Source organism: Staurois parvus, unplaced genomic scaffold, assembly GCF_062004578.1.
Source record: "Staurois parvus isolate SC_StPar_1 unplaced genomic scaffold, SC_StPar_1.0 ptg000503l, whole genome shotgun sequence".
Classification (NCBI taxonomy): Eukaryota; Metazoa; Chordata; class Amphibia; order Anura; family Ranidae; genus Staurois; species Staurois parvus.
This window is the reverse complement of record NW_028318299.1, coordinates 1,252,273-1,277,831: the sequence shown is the minus strand read 5'-3', so window position 1 is coordinate 1,277,831 and position 25,559 is coordinate 1,252,273. Positions and strand designations below refer to the sequence as shown.

The following is a 25,559-nucleotide window of genomic DNA, read 5'->3' as shown; positions in this document are numbered from 1 at the left end:
CCATTAAATTCTACCACTGAGACTTTTCAAACAGAAATCTTTCTGAGTTTTAAAGTGACTTGTGTACTTCTTTAGAGATCCTGAGATTTTTCTCTGACAATCTGTCTGATTTGGTCTCTCTGTGTAGAAGGTCCTAGAGGATATCATCAGCACCAGTTGGGTAAATCCTGGGCTCTCGTTTTATAGGACAATTTCAATGTTAGGCTTTGTCCTCCAGGAAGACACATCTAGGGCAGAGATTGAGTCTCTCTGTCACTGTGAAGGTTGTCACACAGATTATATTCTGTGCAAGGTCTATAGAGTGGGAAGGTGGAGCCCTGATACAAAGGTGACGCTACAAACAGATAACACTTTCTGCAGTTAACATGGTATCTTATTTCCTTATTGATAGGGACAGCTACATTCCATAAACATGTCTCTGATATTTCATGGATGAACGTCAAAAGAGTTTAAAAGGAACAAATGCATGATACAATAAATATTCTCTCTTTTGAAGATACAGACTGGCATCATATATGGCACGCCACTGCACATTGCTCCATTAATATTGCTGCGACTGGATCTAATTCTAAGCTACTAATGCGTTGGTATATGGTGCCCCAACGCCTAGCCAGGTCTAAACCTTCAATATCTGACAAATGCTTCAGGGGTGCCAAGCAAAAGGAACCCTCATATTTGTAGGGAAACAATTTTGCACAGATATTTATAAAATAATACATACTTTAATAGGTAAAAGAATGCGAGAAAATCCAAAAGAATATTTATTGAATTTAAAACCTCCCAACTGCACCCAATTGCACCAAAAATCAGTCCATTCCTATTCACTGCAGCCAGACTCTAGCAAAGGCTTGGTGGTCCTCTATAACAACTTCCACCAAAGTCAAAAATAAGATGATATGTTATATGTCCAATGAAAAATGTGCTGCGATCCTTCACGATAAATCCCACAAATTTGAGAAAATCTGGGCTCCTTGGATCGAATCGTATCTTCCAAAAGACTTTGATAGGTCCTTGTTACACATATAAAACAAAAGACATTCGTGTCCATGTAACGGACATGTAAAATTTATTGTAACGGACATGTAAGATTTGAGTGGAAATATGTTATCATAGCCATGACAGGTTGAGTAGATTAGATTATGTCAGGCCCTTTCATTACAAAGGTGTGTGCAGGAACAGTCTGGTCATTAAGGATGTACATTGAGCCCCTGGGCAGTAGGGAAATGAATAGAAGGTACAAACAATGATCTGGGATCAGATGTGTATGTATACACAATTCCTCAATAGGCCTTACAGACTCAATCATCATTTAGCATTAATTAGTCTAAAGCCAGGTTCCTGGAGGTGACAACTTTTGTGTGTCAATCAGGTTATCACCTTCTGAGGAAAACCAGTGACAGCAGACAGACTGTCTGCCTTTGTGGAAAGCTCTATAAGTAATATTCACATAAAAGGAGTATGTTTAATCTCTTATAAAAGCCAAAATATTAGTTGGAGAGATATGAACATGCTTCCTTTGTGCAGGCCATTCTGTACGCTACATTTGCATATAAGAATCATATTTGTGGCTTGGGGAGGAAGCCAGGGAAATGCATGGAATGATTAGATGACGCGGGGGTGCGACAGTCGGATGGTGTTTGGTACTGTTGCGATCGGGCTGACACGCTGGTGTCAGAAATCCAATCCCCGACTTGGTGTTCAGGCCAGTCTCGGCCCAATTGAACTTGGGCAGGTCCATACACAGTACCTCTTGTGGGCAGGTCAGGACCACCTCCCACAGATTCAATTGGCCGAAGACTAATGTCTTGCCCATGTCCAAATCGCCATAAATTGAACGCACGGACATTTGGACAGGGTGATCCGTACGGAGCTCGTTCGATTGACTAGCAGATTGCCGATTTCTGGCTTGCTCCAGCCGCAGGGTAAAGTGTTATTCTGTCTTTTTATTCCCTTTTATTTTATAGTAATTAGTCATTTGTGTGTCTTCTTATATCTTTTGTATTTCTGTAACTTGTTATATTTTGTACATATTTTATGCACCGCCCACTTTGGGAAATTAAATCTTAAAATTAATTAGTGAACTTCTGTGTATTTAAGCTCGTGCTCATATCTTCGGAGAGACTAGATCGGTGAGACTAGATCGGAGAGATTAGATTGGGTTATATTGTATTGTATTTTAGTGCCTTTAAAACGCTCGGTCAAGCTCATTGCCAATCTGTATGCAACTGCACTGTGAGTGGACAGATTGCACGCAGATTGCAAAGGTAACAGATCTGCCAGACGGAGATCTGTGTGTGTGTGGTGTCTCAACAGACCATTCTGCGACTAAACTGTTGGGTGGTGGCAGGCTACCTTTGTGGTGCATCTGGTGTGGGGGTGTGTGGACAGTGGAAGGGTTATCAACACCGGGGTTCAAGCTAGGATAGCTGAAGGGACCTTTAGAAGGGTGTGTGATTACTAAGCTGGTCCTCAACTCTAATCAGGGCACCAGGTTGTATGTAAGATCGTATCTGCCAGTGTGTGGTCAACCAGCTGGATTGGAGTGGAGTCTCCATCTGGTGGTGGCCAGAGGTAGTGCGGGCTGTGAAAAGGTATCACGGCTGATCTTATATACGGTTTGAGATATTTAAGTGTAAACCCCTTTATTATCCCCTCTTTACCACCCTGTCTCGGCCGCATGCGTGCGTCACGGTTAGCTAGTCACTGTGGGCGTGGCGTGTGGTGGACACGTGACAGGGTGATCTTTAACGAATCCTTGACAGTCCATATGCTCATTCCTTGTGTATATTTGCTTCCCTGGATCCTCCATTTATATTCTTACTTTTCCCTTCTTTTCTATTCTCTTTATTTTTCCATCTCTTTAATTTATCTCACATCAACATTTATACATTTATCTATGTTAATATAGCGCTACAATAAGTCTACCATTTATACTGTACTGTGACTTAATGACTGAAAACATGAATGATACGCATATTATCTATAGTCATGGCTACTATTGTACAAATGTCTCTATATACACTATATTGCCAAACCACCAAACTTGGTGTGGCCTTCAGATTATCACAACTACAGTGCGTAGAGAGCTTCATGGAATGGGTTTCCATGGCCGAGCAGCTGCATCCAAGCCTTACATCACCAAGTGCAATGCAAAGCGTTGGATGCCGTGGTGTAAAACACACCGCCACTGGACTCTAGAACAGTGGAGACCTGCTCTCTGGAGTGACCATCATGCTGCTTAGGTTCACTTCACTGGAACTAGGGCAACTCCTGAAAAACAACCCCACGCCATAATCCCCCCTCCCCTCCACCAACCAAGTGTAAAGTTTGGTGGAGGGGAGGGGGGATTATGGCGTGGGGTTGTTTTTCAGGAGTTGGGCTTGGCCCCCTAGTTCCAGTGAAGTGAACTCTAAAGGCGTCAGCATGTATGGTCATGGTCAGTGGGAAAAATGCTCCTTACACGTGTGGTCATTGCAAAGAATTAGTCATGTATAGATAACTAATGTAACTCCTTCTAGGTTAGATAGACAGGATTTTGTTAGTAAGAGGCTGGGTAGCAGCCTGAGATGAGTCAGCCCGAGAATGAGGTAGTGAGTTCACCTCGGGACAGGCTGAGAGGATCTAACAGGTCAGGGCTTCTGGAACAGGACAGAGGTGGAGGAGGGGAGGAGGCCCAGATCTGCATATTTAAAGAGACTTTGGCCAATCCCCTGGCAGGAGGCTGGGCATGGTGACCAAGGACAACCCTTGAATGTGGTAGAACCTGGGGAGCAGTGTGTATTGTTGGGTGAAACATGCACTGAGAGAAAGGATGGAGTGTGGAGCTTGAGAGGGGGCACCAGGGAGGGGAGCCTACCTACAGGCTGGTTTTTGGACAGAAGGATCTCCACTGTAGCACTGTCTCCTAGGGAGGACAACCTGTATGTCGGTAAGAAGCCACCCCAGAAAAGGCCTGAAAGCCGCTTTAACCCATCAAGCTAACAGGACAAGACAGTGTGAGAACTTCTACACTCCCTGGGCCAGATAAAGGGGGAGGGCAGTAAGGTGCAATACCCAACTGGTAACATCCTAGTTTACTATTTGGCAATACCCAACTAGTTCTCATCTAGGACTGATTAATTGCTAGCTCTTGGGACCTCTTGCTCAGGTATACCCCCAGTGCAGGTGGGTGAAGAGGAGGATTTATCTGGGATCTGAAGAGGTACACCAAAGGGGACTTCAGTTCTCCTGTTTTTGCTAAATCCACATTTTTGCACAGAATTTGTTGCTAAGAAGTTCGTACTCGAGTTTTGCACTTCCTTGGGCATCCCATATACCCCTAGACTCCATCCAAGTTGTTAACCCCTCAATAAAAAGAACTAAAAACCAGCTTGATGACTGTTTTACTGTCTCTGTGCATGTAAAGATGTGGAGAAAATGTGTGTTGCCTGGCCGTGCCTAGCTTAGGGGGACCCAAAACTCAGCGGCTCCTACGGGGGTAGTGATTAGAGATGAGCAAATTATTCAAAAATTCGGTTCGGCTGATTCGCCGAATTCGCCGAAAAAATTCGCTTCGAGCCGAATATATTCGCTGCGAATTTAACTTATAAAAAGGGTGTTTCTAGGCTTCAGAGAGCCTTTATATTAGTGCAGAACACTGTACCTTTAATTTAAATGCCCTTGGAGTCTGCTGGGGAAGAGAAATAATACTGTCAGTCAGTATGACATGCAGATGAGTGCCGTCGATCTTAGAATCACCGCACACTTCACTCATTTGGGCAGTCACGGGGCCAAAACCAGAGTGTGGAGCCACAGTGTGGCGGTGGAGGCAGCAGAAATGGGAGGCCATACAGCACCCTATGACAAAATGGAACCCACCAGCAGTGTGAGGAGACCTGAAAGTGGCACATGGCAGAGTGTGGCGATGGAGACAGCAGCAATGGGAGGCCGTACAGGGACCCATGACACACTCTGGACCTGGCAGCAGCATGAGGAGGCGGTACAGGGGCCCATGACAGATTACGGGCCTGGCAGCAGCATGAGGAGTCGGTACGGGGGCCCATGGCAGATTACGGGCCTGGCAGCAGCATGAGGAGGCAGTACAGGGGCCCATGGCAGAGTGGCGGAGCGTAAGCAGCTAAAATTGAAGGCCATACAGAGGCCTATGTTAAAAAGTCCCCCCAGCAGCAGCGTGGGGAGACGACTATCAAGAGTCCAATGGCAGAGTGGCGGAGCAGAAGCAGCTTCAATTGAAGGCCATACACAGGCCTAGGTTTAAAAGTCCCTCACAGTTAATTCCAATAACGAACTCTACTCCTCCGTGCAATCTACTTACGAGACCCTGGGCAGGTCTGGGTCCAATTTGTGGTAGAGACTGGTTTTGTTCAGCCATGCTTGAGCGAGTAATAACAGGTCTGTGCTGCCCTTTGGTGTCTGGCTTAATGCGCACAACACTGTCAACGATTTGCCGTTAAGTGATGCAAACCCGCTGAACCACGTTCATGAGGAGCCGGTACAGGGGGCCATGAATCAGTATGGACCTGGCAGCAGTGTGAGGAGACCCGAAAGTGGCACATGGCGCAGGGTGGCGGTGGAGGCAGCAGTATTTGGAAGACATACACAGGACTAGTTTAAAAAGCGGAAGCCGTCAGCAGCGTGAGCAGACGACAGAGGCACATGGTGCAGGGTGGCGGTGGAGGCAGCAGTATTCGGAAGCCATACACAGGCCTAGGTTTAAAACTGGAACCCAGCAGCGTGAGCAGACGACAAAGACGCACATGGCAGAGGATGGATCTGGCAGCAGTATGAGAAGGCGGTACAGGGACCCGTGGCACAGTGTTGTGATGGGGGCTACAGCAACTGGATGCCAGAAAGTGGCCGATAGGGCTATATACTGCATGGATATATATACTACGTTCGCCAAGGCATACCAGGTGCAGCACAGCGTGACACCGTTGCGCCCTGCACATGTGATATGCCGGTCGGGTAATGGGACTTGGCACGGGGGTGGCGGCTGAGGACACGGCGGAAGAAGAGGTGGTAGAGGCGGACATCTTTGCTGGACCAAGGACATGCAAACGTGGAGGCAAAAGCGGCGTGACCTGTCCAAGTTGCTGGTGCGGCTGTGCCGGCACCACGTTCACCCAGTGGGCCGTAAATGACATGTACTGTCCCTGACCGTAGTTACAGCTCCACACGTCGGCGCTGCCGTGCACTTTGGCAGAGACCGACATGCTCAAAGACTGGCCCACCATCTCTTCTACATGTGAATGCAGGGCTGGCACTGCCTTTTTGGCGAAGAAATGCCGGCTTGGCACTCTCCACCGCGGCGCGGCACAAGCCATCATTTCTCGGAAAGGTGCTGAGTCCACCAGTTGGAAAGGGAGGGACTGCAGCACCAGCAACTTGGACAGGAGGACGTTCAGCTTCTGCACCGTCGGGTGCGTGCTCGCAAACTGTTGTCTCTTGGAAACGGATTCCAAGAAAGACTGCTGACGGAATCCGTGAAGAGGAGTAGCAGGAGAAGGAGCATCTGAACGAGCGGAAGATGCCAACGAGCGACAACTCCCCTCAGCAGAGGTGTTGGTGCCTTGACTGGCTGATAGAGGGCATTGACGTCGGGTGACGGAGCAAGTAACGGAGCGGGTGATGGAGCGGGGGCTGGGGCAGGCAGAACCGCCGTATCTTTATCACGGTTTTCCCAGGCCACCGAATGGCGACGCTGCATATGCTGACGCAACGCTGTAGTCCCAACATTGGCCCCCTGGCCACGCTTGACTTTCTGGCCACATAGTCGACATACGGCTACGTTTACTTCCTCGGACGGCTTGACGAAAAATTGCCACACCGCCGAGTAGGAAACTTTGCCCCCGCTACTCCTCACTGGCTGACTGCTACTTCCTCCGTGCACACCGGCACCACTACTGGCCGTGGTGGTAGGCTGCAGTGGAGCTGGTGCTCTACTCCGTGGCCGTTTGGCTCCACTGACACTGCTGTGACCCTGCTGCCTCCTGGGCAACCCACCGACTGTTTTGCTCGCTGGCAAGCTGGCACCCTCTTCTCCTGATGATGCGGAAGCAATAGCCTGATGACGACTAGGCTGCCAAGTGCGATCAGCCTCATCATCATCAATTAGGGTCTCCGCGTCACTACTAGCCCCCTCGGCTGCGTGTGGGTCAGGAGACAGACCTGTCTCTAGACCGACTACCGAGCCACTCTCCTCGCCAGTACTTCTTCGCCTGGCTGCTGAAGAGGCGGATGTCTCCCCCCGTTCCTGACCGCCCTCTGTTAGCTCTTCCTCACTGTACAGTGGGGCTGAGCCCACAGCATGCGATACTTCGCTTGGTGAGGGAACACCAAAGGACAGGGGCAGGTCGAGGACACGTGATTTCAGTGGGCTTGCTCCCGGGCCATGCCAACTAACGGTTGTGTCTGACGTACCCACCGACCGTTGGCTGTAGGTGTCAGAGGTGACCTGGGAAGAGGAAGACGACCGAGTCAACCAATCGATGACGGCAGGGTTGTCGGTGGAGACACGACCGCTGGATGACACCGGGAGCACTGGCCTCTGGCTGCGACTAGTGCTGCCTCGACCCCTTCCTCTGCTGCCACGTCTGCTCGCTCCTGAAACATTGCCTCCTCTGCCACTCCTCTGTGTGTTGTCTGACATACTCTTTAATTCAATAAGCACCCCAAAAATAAAACCGGATTTAACTCTTTGAACGTACAATAGTGGTTGTGAAGCAGAAAGTCAGTTTATTTAGCACAATCGGTCAATTGCAGCTTGCCGTTGGCTGTAAACTGTACGTTTATGTCACTGGAATGCACTAATCACCCAAAAAATATTACCGCCACCCGGCGTGTAAATGGATCTAACTCTTTGAACGTACAATAGTGGTTGTGAAGCAGAAAGTCAGTTTATTTTGCACAATCGGTCAATTGCAGCTTGCCGTTGGCTGGAAACTGTACGTTTATGTCACTGGAATGCACTAATCACCCAAAAAATATTACCGCCACCCGGCGTGTAAATGGATCTAACTCTTTGAACGTACAATAGTGGTTGTGAAGCAGAAAGTCAGTTTATTGTACACAATCGGTCAATTGCAGCTTGCCGTTGGCTGTAAACTGTACGTTTATGTCACTGGAATGCACTAATCACCCAAAAAATATTACCGCCAGCCGGCGTGTAAATGGATCTAACTCTCTGAACGTACAATAGTGGTTGTGAAGCAGAAAGTCAGTTTATTTTGCACAATCGGCAAACTGCAGCACCAACTGTGCACGACAGCCACCAAAAAAAAAAAGGGTGTATGTCACTTTAAATTTTCGATTCTTTGATAGCTGTGGCCCTAAGTAACGATTCTGTGTCCCTGAGTAACGATTCTGTGTCCCTGAGTAACGATTCTGTGTCCCTGAGTAACGATTCTGTGTCCCTGAGTAACGATTCTGTGGCCCTAAAGTCTCTGTGGCCCTAACTCTGTCCCTTCATACACACAGGTCTGTCTCTCTTGAATGACCGGAGGCTAATGGAGAATTCTAAGATGGCCGCGATTTATAGCTCCACCATTACACAGTGCTGGCTGGCTGCTGATTGGCTAATGCGATCACATGTCATGAATGCATTATGGGTCAGCGTGCCTTGTCTGCGCGCCTTCCCAGAGATCCCCGCCCCATCTTCTCTGTCCATTTTCTCCGTCGCCACACATGTCACCGCCATTTTTGGGAAAATTCGATTCGTGCATCCGAAGTTTGCTAATCTTCGGATTCGTCGCGAATAGAATTTTTCCAAATCTTCGGAACGAATTCCACTTCGTCATGTTCGATTCGCTCATCTCTAGTAGTGATCAATGGTGTCAGTGGGATGTTGTCTGAGAGGCAGAAATTGCTCACTGCTCAAGGAACCCCTAGCAACCTCTGGAGGAACCCTGGTTGAAAAACCCTGACCCCGAGTATTTGGGGACAATAGAATAATAGGAGATGAGTTACATTGTAATCTTTTATACAGATAAGATTGAAGGTTACAGCAATCCATAATTAATCTTTACAATCTTTGGGATTCAACGTTGACCTCGCGTTCTTCTCAAAGTGTCGGGGATCTTATAATAGCCATTTGCGCTTACTATTCCCTTTTTTTGGTTTTCCTGTAGAAGAGAAAAGCAATGTGTTACATTTATCAAGAATGAGAATGAATGTATTGTCCTAGCTGGGTCCGGAAACAAACATAAGGGCCATGGCAGACTGGCAATCCTGACCCCGGAGACTTGTCACTCACTATACATGGCAGAACCCGTCTGTTTCCATCGTGTGACCCCCTCACTGGCCGGATGACGAGGTGATGTTTTTGCAGCATGTCTCTCAGCGACACCTCACACGTCCTTCCAGAGGGGTAGCCCCACTGTGAAAACAGTCCTCATCCCTATAGAAAAGAAAAAACAAACCACCACAGCGCACAACAAGTCCCAGCATCCAATGTCCAGTAGATAGCCTGGCAACAGCAGAGTGTCCCAGAGGGCGGGGGATGGGGTAACCAATGTGAACTCCAGGGGTCCTGCAGCTTTCTAATAAGATCCGGGCCGATGCAACAAAAACTCAAAAACAGAAAAGACAGAAAGGACAGGAGTGCGGGAACCCAAGTAACATTCTCAGAAACATTTCATTAAAATAGATAAAAAGCATCCAGTACTGACATGGAGGTAACTGAAGGTCAGCATGAGGTGTACAGACCAGGATGTCACAAGGCTGCAATACAGCGGTGGCAGCTCACGATCCCCATGCCGGCTCAGAGGGACCCGCTCAGGGCACAGTGGGATGCAGTGCTGGGATAAGGTCATCCAGGGAAAAGATGCTAAATTGCCCCCCCCCCCCCCGTATATGATGTGCAAACTTAGGGGATCCTACTCCCAGCAGTCACTCACTTGTTATTGCCGCTTTCAGTACTCCTGTCAGCCTTGTAACAGAAGGAAAGCACCCCATCCCTACAGTAAACCAGTGCGCCCAGGACAACCGCCCCTCCTGCCCACCCCCTGTCCCAGTCCTGGCTAGACGTCTGCCAAGTGCAGCATCCGCTGCCAGTGTACTGCCTTGTGGCAAGGCTCAACCTTAATCAGTAACGCGTTTTGAAGGAGTATCAAAAAGGAGTGTCAGGAGGTTTGACAAAGAAGGATACTCCTTTGAAGCACATTACTGCCCCTTCTGATTGATCTAGAGCCTTGCCACAAGGCAGTGCAGTGGCAGTGGACGCTGCACTTGGCAGATATCTAGCCAGGGACGGGACAAGGGGTGGGCAGGAGGGGCAGCTGCCCCGGGTGCAATGGTTTACTATAGGGATGGAGGTGCCTTCCTTCTGTTACAAGGCAGTGCAGTGGCGGTGGACGCTGCACTGGGGATCGTGAGCTGCCACCGCTGAATTGCAGCCTTACTTATGTGACATCCAGGTCTGTACACCTCATGCTGACCTACAATGACCTCCATGTCAGTACTGGATGTTTTTTGTCTATTTTAACCATTTTAATACTGAGCACTTTTACCCCCTTCCTGTCCAGGCCAGTTTTCAGGTTTCAGCGCTCTCACACTTTGAATGACAATTGCGCGGTCATACAACATTGTACCCAAACTAAAATTTTATCATTTTCTTCACACAACTAGAGCTTTCTTTTGGTGGTATTTAATCACAGCTGGGGTTTTTATTTTTTGCTAAATTAACAAAAAAAGACCAAAAATTTTGAAAAAAAACAAGTTTTTCTTTGTTTCTGTTATAAAAGTTTACAAATAAATAATTGTTCTTCATAAATTTAGGCCGAGATGTATTCTGCTACATGTCTTTGGTGAAAATAACCCAAATTAGGATGTATTATTTAGTTTGCAGGAAAGTTATAGAGTTCACAAACTATGGTATAGATCTGAAAATTGATCAATCCTGAAGTACTGACGGACAATCTAATTTCTTGAGGTCCAAGAATGTCAGGACAGTACAGATATCCCCCAAATGTCAGAACAGTACAGATATCCCCCAAATGTCAGAACAGTACAGATATCCTCCAAATGTCAGAATAGTACAGATATCCCCCAAATGTCAGGACAGTACAGATATCCCCCAAATGTCAGGACTAGAGATGAGCGAATTTCTCAAAAATTCGATTCGGCTGATTTGGCGAATTCCAGTGTGAAATTCGATTCGATGCGAATTTCTTCGCTACGAAGATGACTTATAAAAAGAGTTTCTAGGCTTCAGAGAGCCTTTAAATTAGTGCAGAACACTGTACCTTTAATTTAAATGCCCTTGGAGATGAGGAAGGAGAAGGAGAAGGATGAGAAGAAGGAGAAGGAGAAGGATGAGAAGAAGGAGAAGGAGAAGGATGAGAAGAAGGAGAAGGAGAAGGATGAGAAGAAGGAGAAGGATGAGAAGAAGGAGAAGGATGAGAAGAAGGAGAAGGAGAAGGAGAAGGATGAGAAGAAGGAGAAGGAGAAGGATGAGAAGAAGGAGAAGGATGAGAAGAAGGAGAAGGATGAGAAGAAGGAGAAGGAGAAGGATGAGAAGAAGGAGAAGGAGAAGGATGAGAAGAAGGAGAAGGATGAGAAGAAGGAGAAGGATGAGAAGATGGAGAAGGAGAAGGATGAGAAGAAGGAGAAGGATGAGAAGAAGGAGAAGGATGAGAAGAAGGAGAAGGATGAGGAGAAGGAGAAGGATGAGAAGAAGGAGAAGGATGAGAAGAAGGAGAAGGAGAAGGATGAGAAGAAGGAGAAGGAGAAGGATGAGAAGAAGGAGAAGGATGAGAAGATGGAGAAGGAGAAGGATGAGAAGAAGGGGAAGGAGAAGGATGAGGAGAAGGAGAAGGATGAGAAGAAGGAGAAGGAGAAGGATGAGAAGAAGGAGAAGGATGAGAAGAAGGAGAAGGATGAGAAGAAGGAGAAGGATGAGAAGAAGGAGAAGGAGAAGGATGAGAAGAAGGAGAAGGATGAGAAGAAGGAGAAGGATGAGAAGAAGGAGAAGGAGAAGGATGAGAAGAAGGAGAAGGATGAGAAGAAGGAGAAGGATGAGAAGAAGGAGAAGGATGAGAAGAAGGAGAAGGAGAAGGATGAGAAGAAGGAGAAGGATGAGAAGAAGGAGAAGGATGAGAAGAAGGAGAAGGAGAAGGAGAAGCAGAAGGAGAAGGATGAGAAGAAGGAAAAGGAGAAGGATGAGAAGATGGAGAAGGAGAAGGATGAGAAGAAGGAGAAGGATGAGAAGAAGGAGAAGGATGAGAAGAAGGATGAGAAGAAGGAGAAGGATGAGAAGAAGGAGAAGGAGAAGGATGAGAAGAAGGAGAAGGATGAGAAGAAGGAGAAGGATGAGAAGAAGGATGAGAAGAAGGATGAGAAGAAGGAGAAGGATGAGAAGAAGGACAGTTCTGTGACAGTTTCTGTCTATTTCTGACAGTTCTGGGACATTCACTCCATACAGCGGTTTCAACCGCTGTATGGAGGGAATGTCATAGAACTGTCAGAAATAGACTATTTATGACAGTTCTGGGACATTCCTTCCATACAGCGGTTGAAACATTGTATCTATTTGTTTCCATAAATGGATCCATTTATGGAAACAAATAGATACAATGTTTCAACCGCTGTATGGAAGGACAGTCCCAGAACTGTCATTAATAGTCTATTTCTGACAGTTCTATGACATTCCCTCCATACAGCGGTTTCCGGCAAAAAGTGTATGTGCAGAGTTCCTCTATTCTGCAGATACACTTAGAGGAGCTCTGCAGATACACTTAGAGGAGCTCTGCACATACACTTTTTGCCGGCTTGCAATTATTCTTATTTTCATCCTACTTCTTCTTCTTCTTCTTCTTCATCTTCTTCTTCTTCTGAGGATGAGGATGAGGATGAAGAAGAAGAAGAAGAAGAAGTAGGATGAAAAGAAGAATAATTCCAAGCCGGCAAAAAGTGTATGTGCAGAGCTCCTCTAAGTGTATCTGCAGAGCTCCTCTAAGTGTATCTGCAGAATAGAGGAACTCTGCACATACACTTTTTGCCGGCTTGGAATTATTCTTCTTTTCATCCTACTTCTTCTTCTTCTTCTTCATCCTCATCCTCAGAAGAAGAGGATGAGGATGAGGAAGAAGAAGAAGAAGAAGAAGAAGTAGGATGAAAAGAAGAATAATTCCAAGCCGGCAAAAAGTGTATGTGCAGAGTTCCTCTATTTCTGACAGTTCTCTCACAGCTTCTTCACATGTACAGCGGTTGAAACATCTGTATCTTAAATGGAAACTAATAGATACAATGTTTCAACCGCTAAACATGTGTTCCTTCTGTCAGAGAACTGTCAGAAATAGCGGAGCTCACTGCAGGGACACTTTTGCCGGCTGATCGGGAAATGTTCGATTCGCGCACCCGAAGTAGGCAAAATTTCGGATTCGACGCGAATCGAATATTTCCTGAAATTCGACTCGAATTCCGGTTCGCCTGGTTCGATTCGCTCATCTCTAGTCAGGACGGTACAGATATCCCCCAAATGTCAGGACAGTACAGATATCCCACAAATGTCAGGACAGTACAGATATCCCCCAAATGTCAGGACGGTACAGATATCCCCCCAAATGTCAGAATAGTACAGATATCCCCAAATGACCCCTTTTTGCAGAGTAGACAGTCCGATGTACTTCATAAGAGGCATGACAAGTTTTTTAAAGTTGTATTTTTTTTGTCATAATTTTTCGGAAAATTAAAAAATTAAAAAAAATTATTTTCACTATTTCTTTTTTCCATCCTGTCACCAGTGCAGTACAGCATCATCATATAACTGGCATGGCGGTGAACAGGGACACTGACTGGTGACAGTATGAAAAAAAAAAAATATATATATATATATTTTTTTATTATTTTTAATTTTTTATTACATTTTTTTTTTTGAAGATTTTTTTTCATATTTTACTATGACCAAAGTAGTACAATGTTACCATAGTAACATTGTACTACTTTGGGGAAGTGATCAGAATTTTTTTTTTTTTTTTACACAATTTGCTTATAGCAAAGAATTACTTTGCTATAAGCACGCATTTACCTGAATGACATCGATTCATTCAGGTTTTTTTTTTTTGTACTTAGCTGTGATTTGGCCACAGCTAATCACATGAAATGTGCATGTGACCTGCTGTGACCATTCACACTAGTATACAATGGATGGCATGAATGAAGCCATCCATTGTATACAACTGTCATGTGACCTGCTGTGATTGGTCACAGCAGGTCACATGGTACCGGCAACGGGGGCTGGTACTCAGATCTGTCATCGGCCGTGTCCGAGGTACACGGGGGTTGACAGATCGCACCGCTGTGCGGCTCTGCAACCGCGCAAACTGCGCATGTGCGGGAGGACGCCAAATGGCGTACACCCCGGAAAGCTAAAGCATTTTTGCGGCCGCCAAACGGCTATAGGCCGGGTGGCTAATGGTTAATAAAATGTTACTGGGAATGTTAGTTGGGTTCTCGTGCTCCTGTCTATTCTGTCTTCTCTGTCTTCTCTGTCTTCTCTGTCTTTTCTGTCTATTCTGTCTTTCAGCCCTGTGTAGGGTTCCTGGCACTGACAATTGTCATGTAATTGTGACCCAAAGCCAAGCCTGGAACACGCCGATCAATACACCAATATCTTCACTCAAATAATTGTCTGTTTAAATAATAATCATTTCCTAGATCTGAGTTGGTAATCAGAACCGGTGCTAGACTATTATGAGCCCTGGGCAAAACAGCTACTTTCACCCCCCCCCAAAAAAATAAATAAATAAAACTTCATTTGTAGTTCTACTTCAGCCCTCCTAGCATATATCCTCTTTCCCCTCAAATTTTCCACCCTAGCAATCATCCATCCCCCCCCCCCACAGTATAAATCCCACCTCCTAGCACAAATCCCCCTAAATCTCTCCTCCTAGCAAACTCCCTCCAAATTACCCTCCCCTAGCACAAATCCTTCCTCCCCACCCAAATCCCCCCTCCTAACACACAATTCCCTCCAAATCCCCCACCCCCTCTCTGAGCACAAATTCCCCAAATCCCCTCTCCGAGCACAAATCCCCCCCAACCCCCCTCCCCTAGCACAAATCCCCCCAATCCCCCTCCTCTAGCACAAATCCCCCCCAACCCCCCTCCCCTAGCACAAATCCCCCCCAATCCCCCTCCCCTAGCACAAATCCCCCACCCCCTCTCTGAGCACAAATTCCCCAAATCCCCTCTCTGAGCACAAATCCCCCCCCAACTCCCCTCCACTAGCACAAATCCCCCCTAATCCCCCTCCCCTAGCACAAATCCCCCCCCCCCAATTCCCCTCTCCTAGCACAAATGCCCCCAACCCCCCTCCCCTAGCACAAATCCCCCCCAACCCCCCTCTCCTAGCACAAATCCCCCCCAACCCCCCTCCCCTAGCACAAATCCCTCCTCTCCCCTAGCACAAATCCCCCACCCCCTCTCTGAGCACAAATCCCCCCAATCCCCCCCCCCAGCACAAATCCCTGTCACATAATCTCAGGCCGCTGGCCCAATCACCTGTCTCTAGGAAATTCTCTGCTCCACAACAAAGGGGCGGGGATGTTGGTGACATCGGTGACCTTATATGACCATATTAGGTCAATGTTGAGACCAGTATCCCCGCCCCTTTGTTGTGACAGCTGCAGGGTGGAAAGTTTTCTGGCTGCAGCTGATTGGACAAACAGTCCGCCATCATGTGGCAGGTCACCGAATGATCATCCTGAACCTCAGCTCATCACTAACGGCCACGGTTGATTTTTTTTTTCTTTTTCCTTAAAGGCGCAGTCCACCTTTTACCAAAAATCTGCCTATGAAGGCAAGGGGAGCCGGCTGATAGACAAACGGAGAATAAAGTTGAATATTGCCCTTGCTGTAGGTGTAGGCCATTCATGTGTCTCTAGAAGACTGACTGAACAACTCCCAGAGGTATCATCATCCTGTCCTGCCTTGTTGCTAGGAGGTTGCTAGGACGCTCCCAGCTATTACCGTTCACCTCCACCCATCCTAGGAGCGAGGTCTCAAATGCTGAGACCTCTCCGGGGAGCGAAAGTTACCAACTCGCTCCTCTGATTGTGAAGGTGAACAGTAACGGCTGGGAGGCTCTTAGCAATGCCTTAGCAACATGTCCGGACAAGGGGGGGGGAGGGGGGGATATCTCTGAGAGTTTTTCAGTCAGCCTTCAGGAGGCACATAAATGGCCGACGCCTATAGCAAGGGCAACGCTCAAGTTCACTCTAAGTAGAAGTGTTTAGGAGCATTAGCATTTTATTAGTGTTTTTACAGCACATATAGGAAAAAAAACACTAGGAGGGTTTTCATAGCATTTAGGAGCATTAAAATGTTATTAGCATTTTTACAGTACATATAGGAAAAAAAGCTAGAAAACCCCACTAGGAGCATGTTTGTAGTGTTTAGGAGCGTTAGCGTTTTAGTAGCGTTTTTACAGTACATGTAGAAAAACAAAAAGCTAGAAAACAGCTGCTAGGAGTGTTTTAGTAGCGTTTAGGAGTATTAGCATTTTATTAGCGTTTTTACAGCACATATAATAAAAAAAGCTACAACCTCCCCCAGTAGCATTTTAGTAGAATTTAGGAGCATTTGGAAGTGTTTAGGAGCATTAGCATTTTATTTGCATTTTTACAGAACATGTAGAAAAAAAAGGCTAGAAAAATTTTGCTAGGAGCATTTTAATAGCATTTAGGATCGTTAACAGAGCCATCTATAACTCCGCCCCGGCTACTTCACCAACCTGGTCTCAAAATATCACCCAAACCGCTCTCTTCCACCCTCCCAACACCTCCTGCTCTCTAGTTCCTGTGTCTCCTCCTCCCATGCTCGCCTCCAGGAAAAAACAGAGAACAAAAAACAAACAAAACAAACAAAAAAATCCCCAACACCCCCCCTCCCTCCAAAATAAAAAAAACAGAAAGATGGGCAGACTGGATGGACCATTTAATCTTTTTCTGCCGTCACTTTTCTGTTTCTATGTCTAATGCTCCTAAACGCTCCTGTAAAACACTATTACCAGCATTTTTTTATCCAGCGTTTTTTAAGCTGTGTACATGGAGCCTTAGGAGCATTCAGCATTTTTTTTCTACTGGAAAAACACTCCAAAAAACTCTACAGAAACCATTTTTTGCTGCTTCTAGAAGCTGAAGCTCAAAAAACGCGACTAGACTAAAGCAGTGCGCACGGACACATAGGGGAACACTATTTAGCTTCCAGGAGCAGAAAATAAATGCTGAGAACAGCTTTTTTGGAGCTTAAAAATCACATGTGTGTGCATGGAGCCTAAAGGTGAACTGTGACTTTTCTTTTGTTACAAATTTTGCAGAAATTGGAGTTGAGCTTTGAGCGCAGACAAGAAAAGTCAGGTGACCAGGATGTGTCGCCAATAATGACACTCACTCCGACATTCAGCTGACCTTACCTCCTCTGGATCTAGATAGAAATCCACTGCCTGAAATGAAAAAGAAAATAGGGGAGTTGTATGACGCATTGTTCATGAATTGTACATACATGTATACGGTATAATAGTATGTGTACTTTGTGGGGGATGAAGGGTGGGGGGGTTGTATACAATTTTACATACGTTTGCGTTTCTTAATGTACATCTTTAATTGTTTCAGCTTCTTTCGCACATTGTTTTTTTCCATTGTCTTCAAAGGATTTTCAGTTTGATTTTTGTCCCTCTGGGTGAAGAGGAATACGTCCGAAGCATATTTACTCAGGTATTCCTGTCCCTCTAAGATTCTGCGCTTTTCACTGTCCTCACTGTTCTCCAGATCGTCAATCACCACAACATTCTTCCCTCCTTAAAGGAAAAATACAAATTCAATTATCCAGCTGTACGGAGGGGGGGGGGGGATTCTGAGTGGTGGCGGTCCCCCGTTCGATTCAGATGTTTAAAGTTGTGTTAAGCCAATTAATCCCATATATTAAAGCATTGCAAACCAACTGCTTGGTGCTCGCCATTGGAAGCATGATGAACCAACCGCTTGGTGCTCACCATTGGAAGCATGATGAACCAACCGCTTGGTGCTCACCATTGGAAGCATGATGAACCAACCGCTTGGTGCTCACCATTGGAAGCATGGTGAACAAACCACTTGGTGCTCATTATTGCAAGCATGGTGAACCAACCGCTTGGTGCTCACCATTGGAAGCATGGTGAACAAACCACTTGGTGCTCATTATTGCAAGCATGGTGAACCAACCACTTGGTGCTCACCATTGGAAGCATGGGGAACAAACCATTTGGTGCTCACCATTGGAAGCATGGGTAACATACCACTTGGTGCTCACCATTGGAAGCGTGGGGAACAAACCACTTGGTGCTCACCATTGGAAGCGTGGTGAGCAAACCACTTGGTGCTCGCCATTGGAAGCATGATGAACCAACCGCTTGGTGCTCACCATTGGAAGCATGATGAACCAACCGCTTGGTGCTCACCATTGGAAGCATGGTGAACAAACCACTTGGTGCTCATTATTGCAAGCATGGTGAACCAACCACTTGGTGCTCCCCATTGGAAGCATGGGGAACAAACCATTTGGTGCTCACCATTGGAAGCATGGGTAACATACCACTTGGTGCTCACCATTGGAAGCATGGTGAACCAACCACTTGGTGCTCACCATTGGAAGCGTGAGGAACAAACCACTTGGTGCTCACCATTGGAAGCATGGGGAACAAACCACTTGGTGCTCACCATTGGAAGCGTGGTGAGCAAACCACTTGGTGCTCACCATTGGAAGCATGGTGAACAAACCACTTGGTGCTCACCATTAAAAGCATGGTGAATTTTCCATTGGCTTTGTGAAATTATTGATTGTGTACTAGAACAACTTCCCTTTTGTGGCTTTAATCTCTCTGAGGTGAGGCTTATATAAGGCTTACTCATACTGCTAATATACACTTTATTATGTCCACCTTGCTAGTGCCAGGAAAATCTCCCCTCCACCATGACACCACCACCAGCCTGTACCGTTGATACAAGGAAGGATAGATCCCCCCCACCATGACACCACCAGCCTGAACCGTTGATACAAGGCAGGATGGAGATTTTTTATTTATGTATTAATGTCATACATATCCATCAAACTTAAGTATAAAAGTACAAAATATAAATAAATAAATAAATACAAAACTCAACACAAAGGAAACTAAAAAGTCCCTGGGGGGAAAAAAAACTTGAACATAGCCTGAACGGCTCATAAATACAAGTCCATAACCTGAAAATCTAAAACTATATACAGTATTTACAGTACAAGGCCTATATGGCCGAGACCATATAATTAGGAGCCTTTATGGCTCAGATATAAACATAAACCATATTCAATTTACAAGGCAGGATGGATCCACCACACCATGACACCACCACCACCAGCCTGAACCATTGATACAAGGCAGGATGGATCCCCCCACCATGACACCACCACCACCAGCCTGAACCACTGATACAAGGCAGGATGGATCCCCCCAACCATGACACCACCACCACCAGCCTGAACCATTGATACAAGGCAGGATGGATCCCCCCACCATGACACCACCACCACCAGCCTGAACCACTGATACAAGGCAGGATGGATCCCCCCAACCATGACACCACCACCACCAGCCTGAACCATTGATACAAGGCAGGATGGATCCCCCCACCATGACACCACCACCACCAGCCTGAACCACTGATACAAGGCAGGATGGATCCCCCACACCATGACACCACCACCACCAGCCTGAACCACTGATACAAGGCAGGATGGATCCCCCATACCATGACACCACCACCACCAGCCTGAACCATTGATACAAGGCAGGATGGATCCCCCCACCATGACACCACCACCACCAGCCTGAACCACTGATACAAGGCAGGATGGATCCCCCACACCATGACACCACCACCACCAGCCTGAACCATTGATACAAGGCAGGATGGATCCCCCCACCATGACACCACCACCACCAGCCTGAACCACTGATACAAGGCAGGATGGATCCCCCACACCATGACACCACCACCACCAGCCTGAGCCATTGATACAAGGCAGGATGGATCCCCCAACCATGACACCACCACCACTAGCCTGAACCACTGATACAAGGCAGGATGGATCCCCCACAACATGACACCAACACCAGCAGCCTGAACCATTGATACAAGGCAGGATGGATCCCCCACACCCTGACACCACCACCACCAGCCTGAACCATTGATACAAGGCAGGATGGATCCCCCACACCATGACACCACCACCACCAGCCTGAACCATTGATACAAGGCAGGATGGATCCCCCACACCATGACACCATCACCACCAGCCTGAACCATTGATACAAGGCAGGATGGATCCCCCACACCATGACACCATCACCACCAGCCTGAACCATTGATACAAGGCAGGATGGATCCCCCACACCATGACACCACCACCACCAGCCTGAACCATTGATATAAGGCAAGATGGATCCATGCTTTCATGTTTACGCAAAATTCTGCCCTTACTATCTGAATGTTGCAGCTGAAATTGAGACTCATGAGACCAGGTAATGTTTTTCCAATCTTCTATTGTCCAATGCTGTGTGAATTGTAGCCTCCGTTTCCTGTTCTTAGCTGACAGGAGTGGCACCCGGTGTGGTCTTCTGCTGCTGTAGCCCATCTGCTTCAAGGTTGGACGTGTTGTGTGTTCAGAGATGGTATTCTGCATACCTTGGTTGTAACAAGTGGTTATTGGAGTTACTGTTGCCTTTCAATCATCTGGAACCAGTCTACCCATTCTCCTCTGTCCTCTGACCTCAACAAGGCATTTTCCTCCACACAACTGCCGCTCACTGGATATTTTCTCTTTTTTGGACCATTCTCAGTAAACCCTAGAGATGGCTGTGCGTGAAAATCCCAGTAGATCAGCAGTTTTTGAAATACTCAGACCAGCCCACCTGGCACCAACAACCACGTCATGTTCAAAGTTACTTAAATCCCCTTTCTTCCCCATTCTGATGCTCGGTTTGAACTTCAGCAAGTTTTCTTCACCCCGTCTAGATGCCTAAATGCATTGAGTTGCTGCCATGTGATTTGCTGATTAGCAATTCGTGTTACCAAACAATTGAACAGGTGAACCTAATAAAGTGGCCGGTGAGTGTACATATATCCAATATATCTACGAACTCCTCCCCCCCTTCTTTTTTTTCTGGTCTGTGACAAAGTACTATATCATGCAAAACACATTGTCATGGTAACCAGGACTTGGTGCGATTGGTCTCCTTCCGAATGAGGATTTCTGATGGTTCTTCCTGGCTTCCGGTGTGCTGTGACATCACTTGCGGTGTGCAATCTCCAGCAACCGAGGAGGTCCATCCTGCTCCTCTCATCCCCCCTGTGGGGTCTCTCTCAGACCGCTGGCCTTGGTCACCTGCATACCATCAATTGTGGCTCCTTCACCTTCCATCTATTGAGCTCACCATCCAGGCTCTCCATTGTCATGCCTACAACACAGTAAGCCGCTCCCATCATTCCTTCAGTCTATGGTTTGCACTGATCCCTGTATGACCTCCATTCATGGATACATCCTTATGGTGATTCTTGCTTTTATTGCTCCATTAAACTGTTATATATTGTCTGCTGGTTATGAACATTACTGGTTTTTATTCTGGACATTCGCCATGAGCGCTCTCATTTTTTAAACTTTTAAGAGCAGCCATTCCCCCTTTTCCAAGGGACCAAAAGTAAATGGACAATTGAATCAAAAGCTGTTTGATGGCCAGGTGTGGGCTACTCTTTTGTTATTTCTTCATCAATTAAGCAGGTAAAAGGTCTGGAGTTGATTCTAAGTGCGGTATTTGCATTTGGAATCTATTGCTGTGTACCTACATCATGAGTTCAAAGGAGCCGTCAATTCAGTGAAACAGGCCATTGTAAGGCTTCAAAAATTAAACAAATCCATCAGAGAGATCGCAGCAACATTAGGAGCGGCCAAATCAACAGTTTGGTACATTCTGAGGAAAGAACACTAAAATTGGGCACCCCCCCACCACCACCACCACCAACCAGAGAAAGAGAGATTCAAGCACTAACTGCAGCACCCTCTCTGGAATGAAAGTCAAGCCCAGTGTCTTCCATGGGCTTACACCCTCCAGCAGCGCTCAGCCTCCTAGGTTACCATGGAGCTCAAACAGTACTTCATCAGGTCCCCATCTCTGCCACATATGCCCCTTCTTCTGAGGGGCAGCGCTGCTCCCCTGAAACTTGTCGCCCAAGGCAAATGCCTTGTTTGCCTCTGTGGTAAATACGCCACTGACTCAACCCATACCTTTTTGGATTTTTAAATAATGATGTCTAGAGGAAACTGGGGGACTTCAGCTGTCCTGGAGAGGAATTGTGAGAATAGAGCTGTGCTTAAGATCCAAGTGACTGTTGTTTGAAGGATAAGTGCCAGCAATAGCTCTTTACGAGACAACCCTTACAGTTCTCATTTCTGGCCATTCCTTTTAACCCCTGGCCTACAAGACTGTTCAGAGCAGCCTAGCCTAGAGAGAAGTGTCCTCCTGTTACTATTCAATGTGCCTTGAGTATTCCATGCCACCCTAATCCTACTCTCTTCTCAAGTTCTTCAAGAAATATACTTTAAAAAGACAACCCCTAGACTATCATTGGAGTCAGAGTGGAAGGACTGTTGCCTGTGTGACTGGTGGTCTTGCACTGCTTGGGGGAAGGAACCAGTTACCATCTGCAGCCCCTGCGGGGGTAGCACGACAATACATGTAAGAAGAAAAAGATCTATTACTTACTAAACCTTCTATGAAGATATTTCAGCTCCTCGTCATAGAGGGAGTCGGTCACGTTGGTGATATTTATCCTCCCACGCTTCTTAGTATGATACAAGATGGCGAAGTCATACCCGGAGACCTCTTGATGAAACTTAGACGCAGTATTGCTTATGTACACAGGCCGGGCCTCGATCTTTGTTCTCCTACACATTCTCTTCTCTAGAAAATCTATCAGCCATTCATAATTCTGTTCACTGTCTCTGGAACAGATTGCCACCTTTATTGGCCCCATCTGGAATAACCAACAGACATAAGTCATGATCGGAGAACATGGTAAACGATGTTTATTTCATTGCTTGCATTTTATGGTTTATTCAACAATAATCCCGATCTCTGTTCATACTAGTGAAGTGATGTGCCTGATCTAAGAGGAAAAAAATCATACTCACCTAGATGGTTGCAGCACCAATCCCAGCTGCAGCTGGCCCCTGCCACCTGTATGACTGAGAACTGAGCGATTAACCACTTCCAGTCCGGACACTTTCCCCCCCTTCCAGTCCGGACACTTTCCCCTTCTTCCAGTCCAGACACTTTCACCCCCTTCCAGTCCGGACACTTTCCCCTCTTCCAGTCCGGACACTTTCCCCTCTTCCAGTCCGGACACTTTCACCCCCTTCCAGTCCGGACACTTTACCCCCTTCCAGTCCGGACACTTTCCCCCCTTTCCAGTCCGGACACTTTCCCCCCCTTTCCAGTCCGGACACTTTCACCCCCTTCCAGTCCGGACACTTTCACCCCCTTCCAGTCCGGACACTTTCCCCCCCTTCCAGTCCGGACATTTTCACCCCCTTCCAGTCCGGACACTTCCCCCCCCTTCCAGTCCGGACACTTTCACCCCCTTCCAGTCCGGACACTTTCACCCCCTTCCAGTCCAGACACTTTCACCCCCTTCCAGTCCGGACACTTCCCCCCCCTTCTAGTCCGGACACTTTCCCCCCCTTCCAGTCCGGACACTTCCCCCCCCTTCCAGTCCGGACACTCCCCCCCCCTTCCAGTCCGGACACTTTCCCCCCCTTCCAGTCCGGACATTTTCACCCCCCTTCCAGTCCGGACACTTTTCCCCCCTTCCTGTCCAGGCCAATTTTCAGCTTTCAGCGTTATCACACTTTGAATGACAATTGCGCGGTCATACAACACTGCACCCATATGAATTGTTTAGCATTTTTTTTAAACAGATAAAACTTTATTTTGGTGGTATTTATTCACCGCTGGGATTTTTTTTTTTTTTTTTTGCTGTATAAATGAAAACATCCACAAATTTTGAAAACTGTTTTTCTTATAAAATTTTGCAAATAAATAATATTTCATCATAAATCTTGGCCAAAATGTATTCCATTATCTTTTTAGTAAAAAAAATAACCCAAATTAGTTTATAACCAAAAAATATAATTTTTTTTTACATTTTTATTTAATTTTTTTTAAATTATTTATGTTTTTTTAACGTACTGTCACCCTAGCAGTAGTGTCACCATGGTGACACTACTACTTGTGGGGGGTGATGAAGATTTTTTTTTTTTTTACACTGATTGCTTTTACACCCATAAAGGCTGTTAAAGCAATCATTTCTGCTTCTCTCTGGCTGCATTCCTGCAGCCATTGAGAAATGCTGTGTGAGCTGTGATTGGTCACAGCTTGTCACATGGTACAAGGCTGTTGTGAATACGTAGTAAGCAATTGTGTCAGAAGTGACATCTTGCTTACCACTCTTCATGTGATCACTGATTGGCCAATCAGTGATCACATGATTGGGACCTCGAGGTCCCATACGACGATCGGTGTTCCACTGTGTCCGGAGGACACAGCGGGCACCGGATCGCAGTGCTGCGCGCTCCCAGGGAGAGCGCACAGCTTGAAAATGCGGGCGCCGTTTATGAATGGCAACCCGACCCTGGACTGCCACCATCTGGCCGTTTATATACAGCGGCCGGACGGCAAGTGGTTAAACAACTTTGATCGCCCAGCTCTCGGTCCTCAGCCTGTCAGTCACCGACTCTCTGCTCCTCCCCTCCAACGCTCTCTGGAGCACTGGGCTGTGTTGGGGGTGGGATCGGCTGGCTCAGGCTCTCAGTGGCTCACTGAGAGGCTGAGCAGGCTGTCAGTCCAGGCTTCTGGGCGGATCCCTACCATATGGTCGGGATCTTTGCTGAGCCTTGACCGGCTCTGTGACATCAGAGGGGCTTAGCCTGCTGTCAGCTGAAAATGGGTCACAGGAGTGTAGGACCGAACTGCACTTGTGTGACCCACAGGAGAAGTATGGCCAATAAAGCCTTAGCCATGCTTCTCCTTTAACCCCTTGCCCTCCAGAGGTTTCCCCCCCCCCTTCCTGACCAGGCCATTTTTTTGCGATACGGTGCTGTATTATTTTAACTGACAATTGCGCAATCATGCAACGCTGCACCCAAATAAAATGTACGTCCTTTTTTTTACTACGAATTGAGCTTTCTTTTGGTGGTATTTGATCACCTCTGCATTTTTTTATTTTTTGCGCTATAAACAAAAAAGACTAACAATTTTGAAAAAATAAAATAAAAAAAATTAAATTTTTTCATAAATTTTGGCCAAAATGTATTCTGCTCCATGTCTTTGCTAAAAAAAATCCCAATACATGTAAATTAATTGGTTTACGTGAAAGGTATAGTGTTTACAAATGGCGGTATATATACTGGGATTTTTTTTATACTAGTAATGGCGGCGATCAGCGACTTATAGCGGGACTCTGACAGGCATTCTGACACTGGGGGGGGGACTG

At 46.6% G+C, this 25,559-nt stretch overlaps 1 protein-coding gene across 1 annotated transcript in view; it reads right to left on the bottom strand.

The window, feature by feature from the left end:
* LOC149451972 (uncharacterized) overlaps positions 1-25,559 on the bottom strand; it is a 78,635-nt gene that overhangs the window by 25,620 nt on the left and 27,456 nt on the right. The window contains exons 5-7 of the mRNA XM_089689872.1: positions 22,772-23,042; positions 17,573-17,794; positions 17,411-17,440 (exon numbers count right to left, since the gene is read on the bottom strand). Coding sequence (XP_089545998.1) covers positions 17,411-17,440; positions 17,573-17,794; positions 22,772-23,042 — 523 coding nt within the window. The remainder of the gene's footprint in view (positions 1-17,410; positions 17,441-17,572; positions 17,795-22,771; positions 23,043-25,559) is intronic.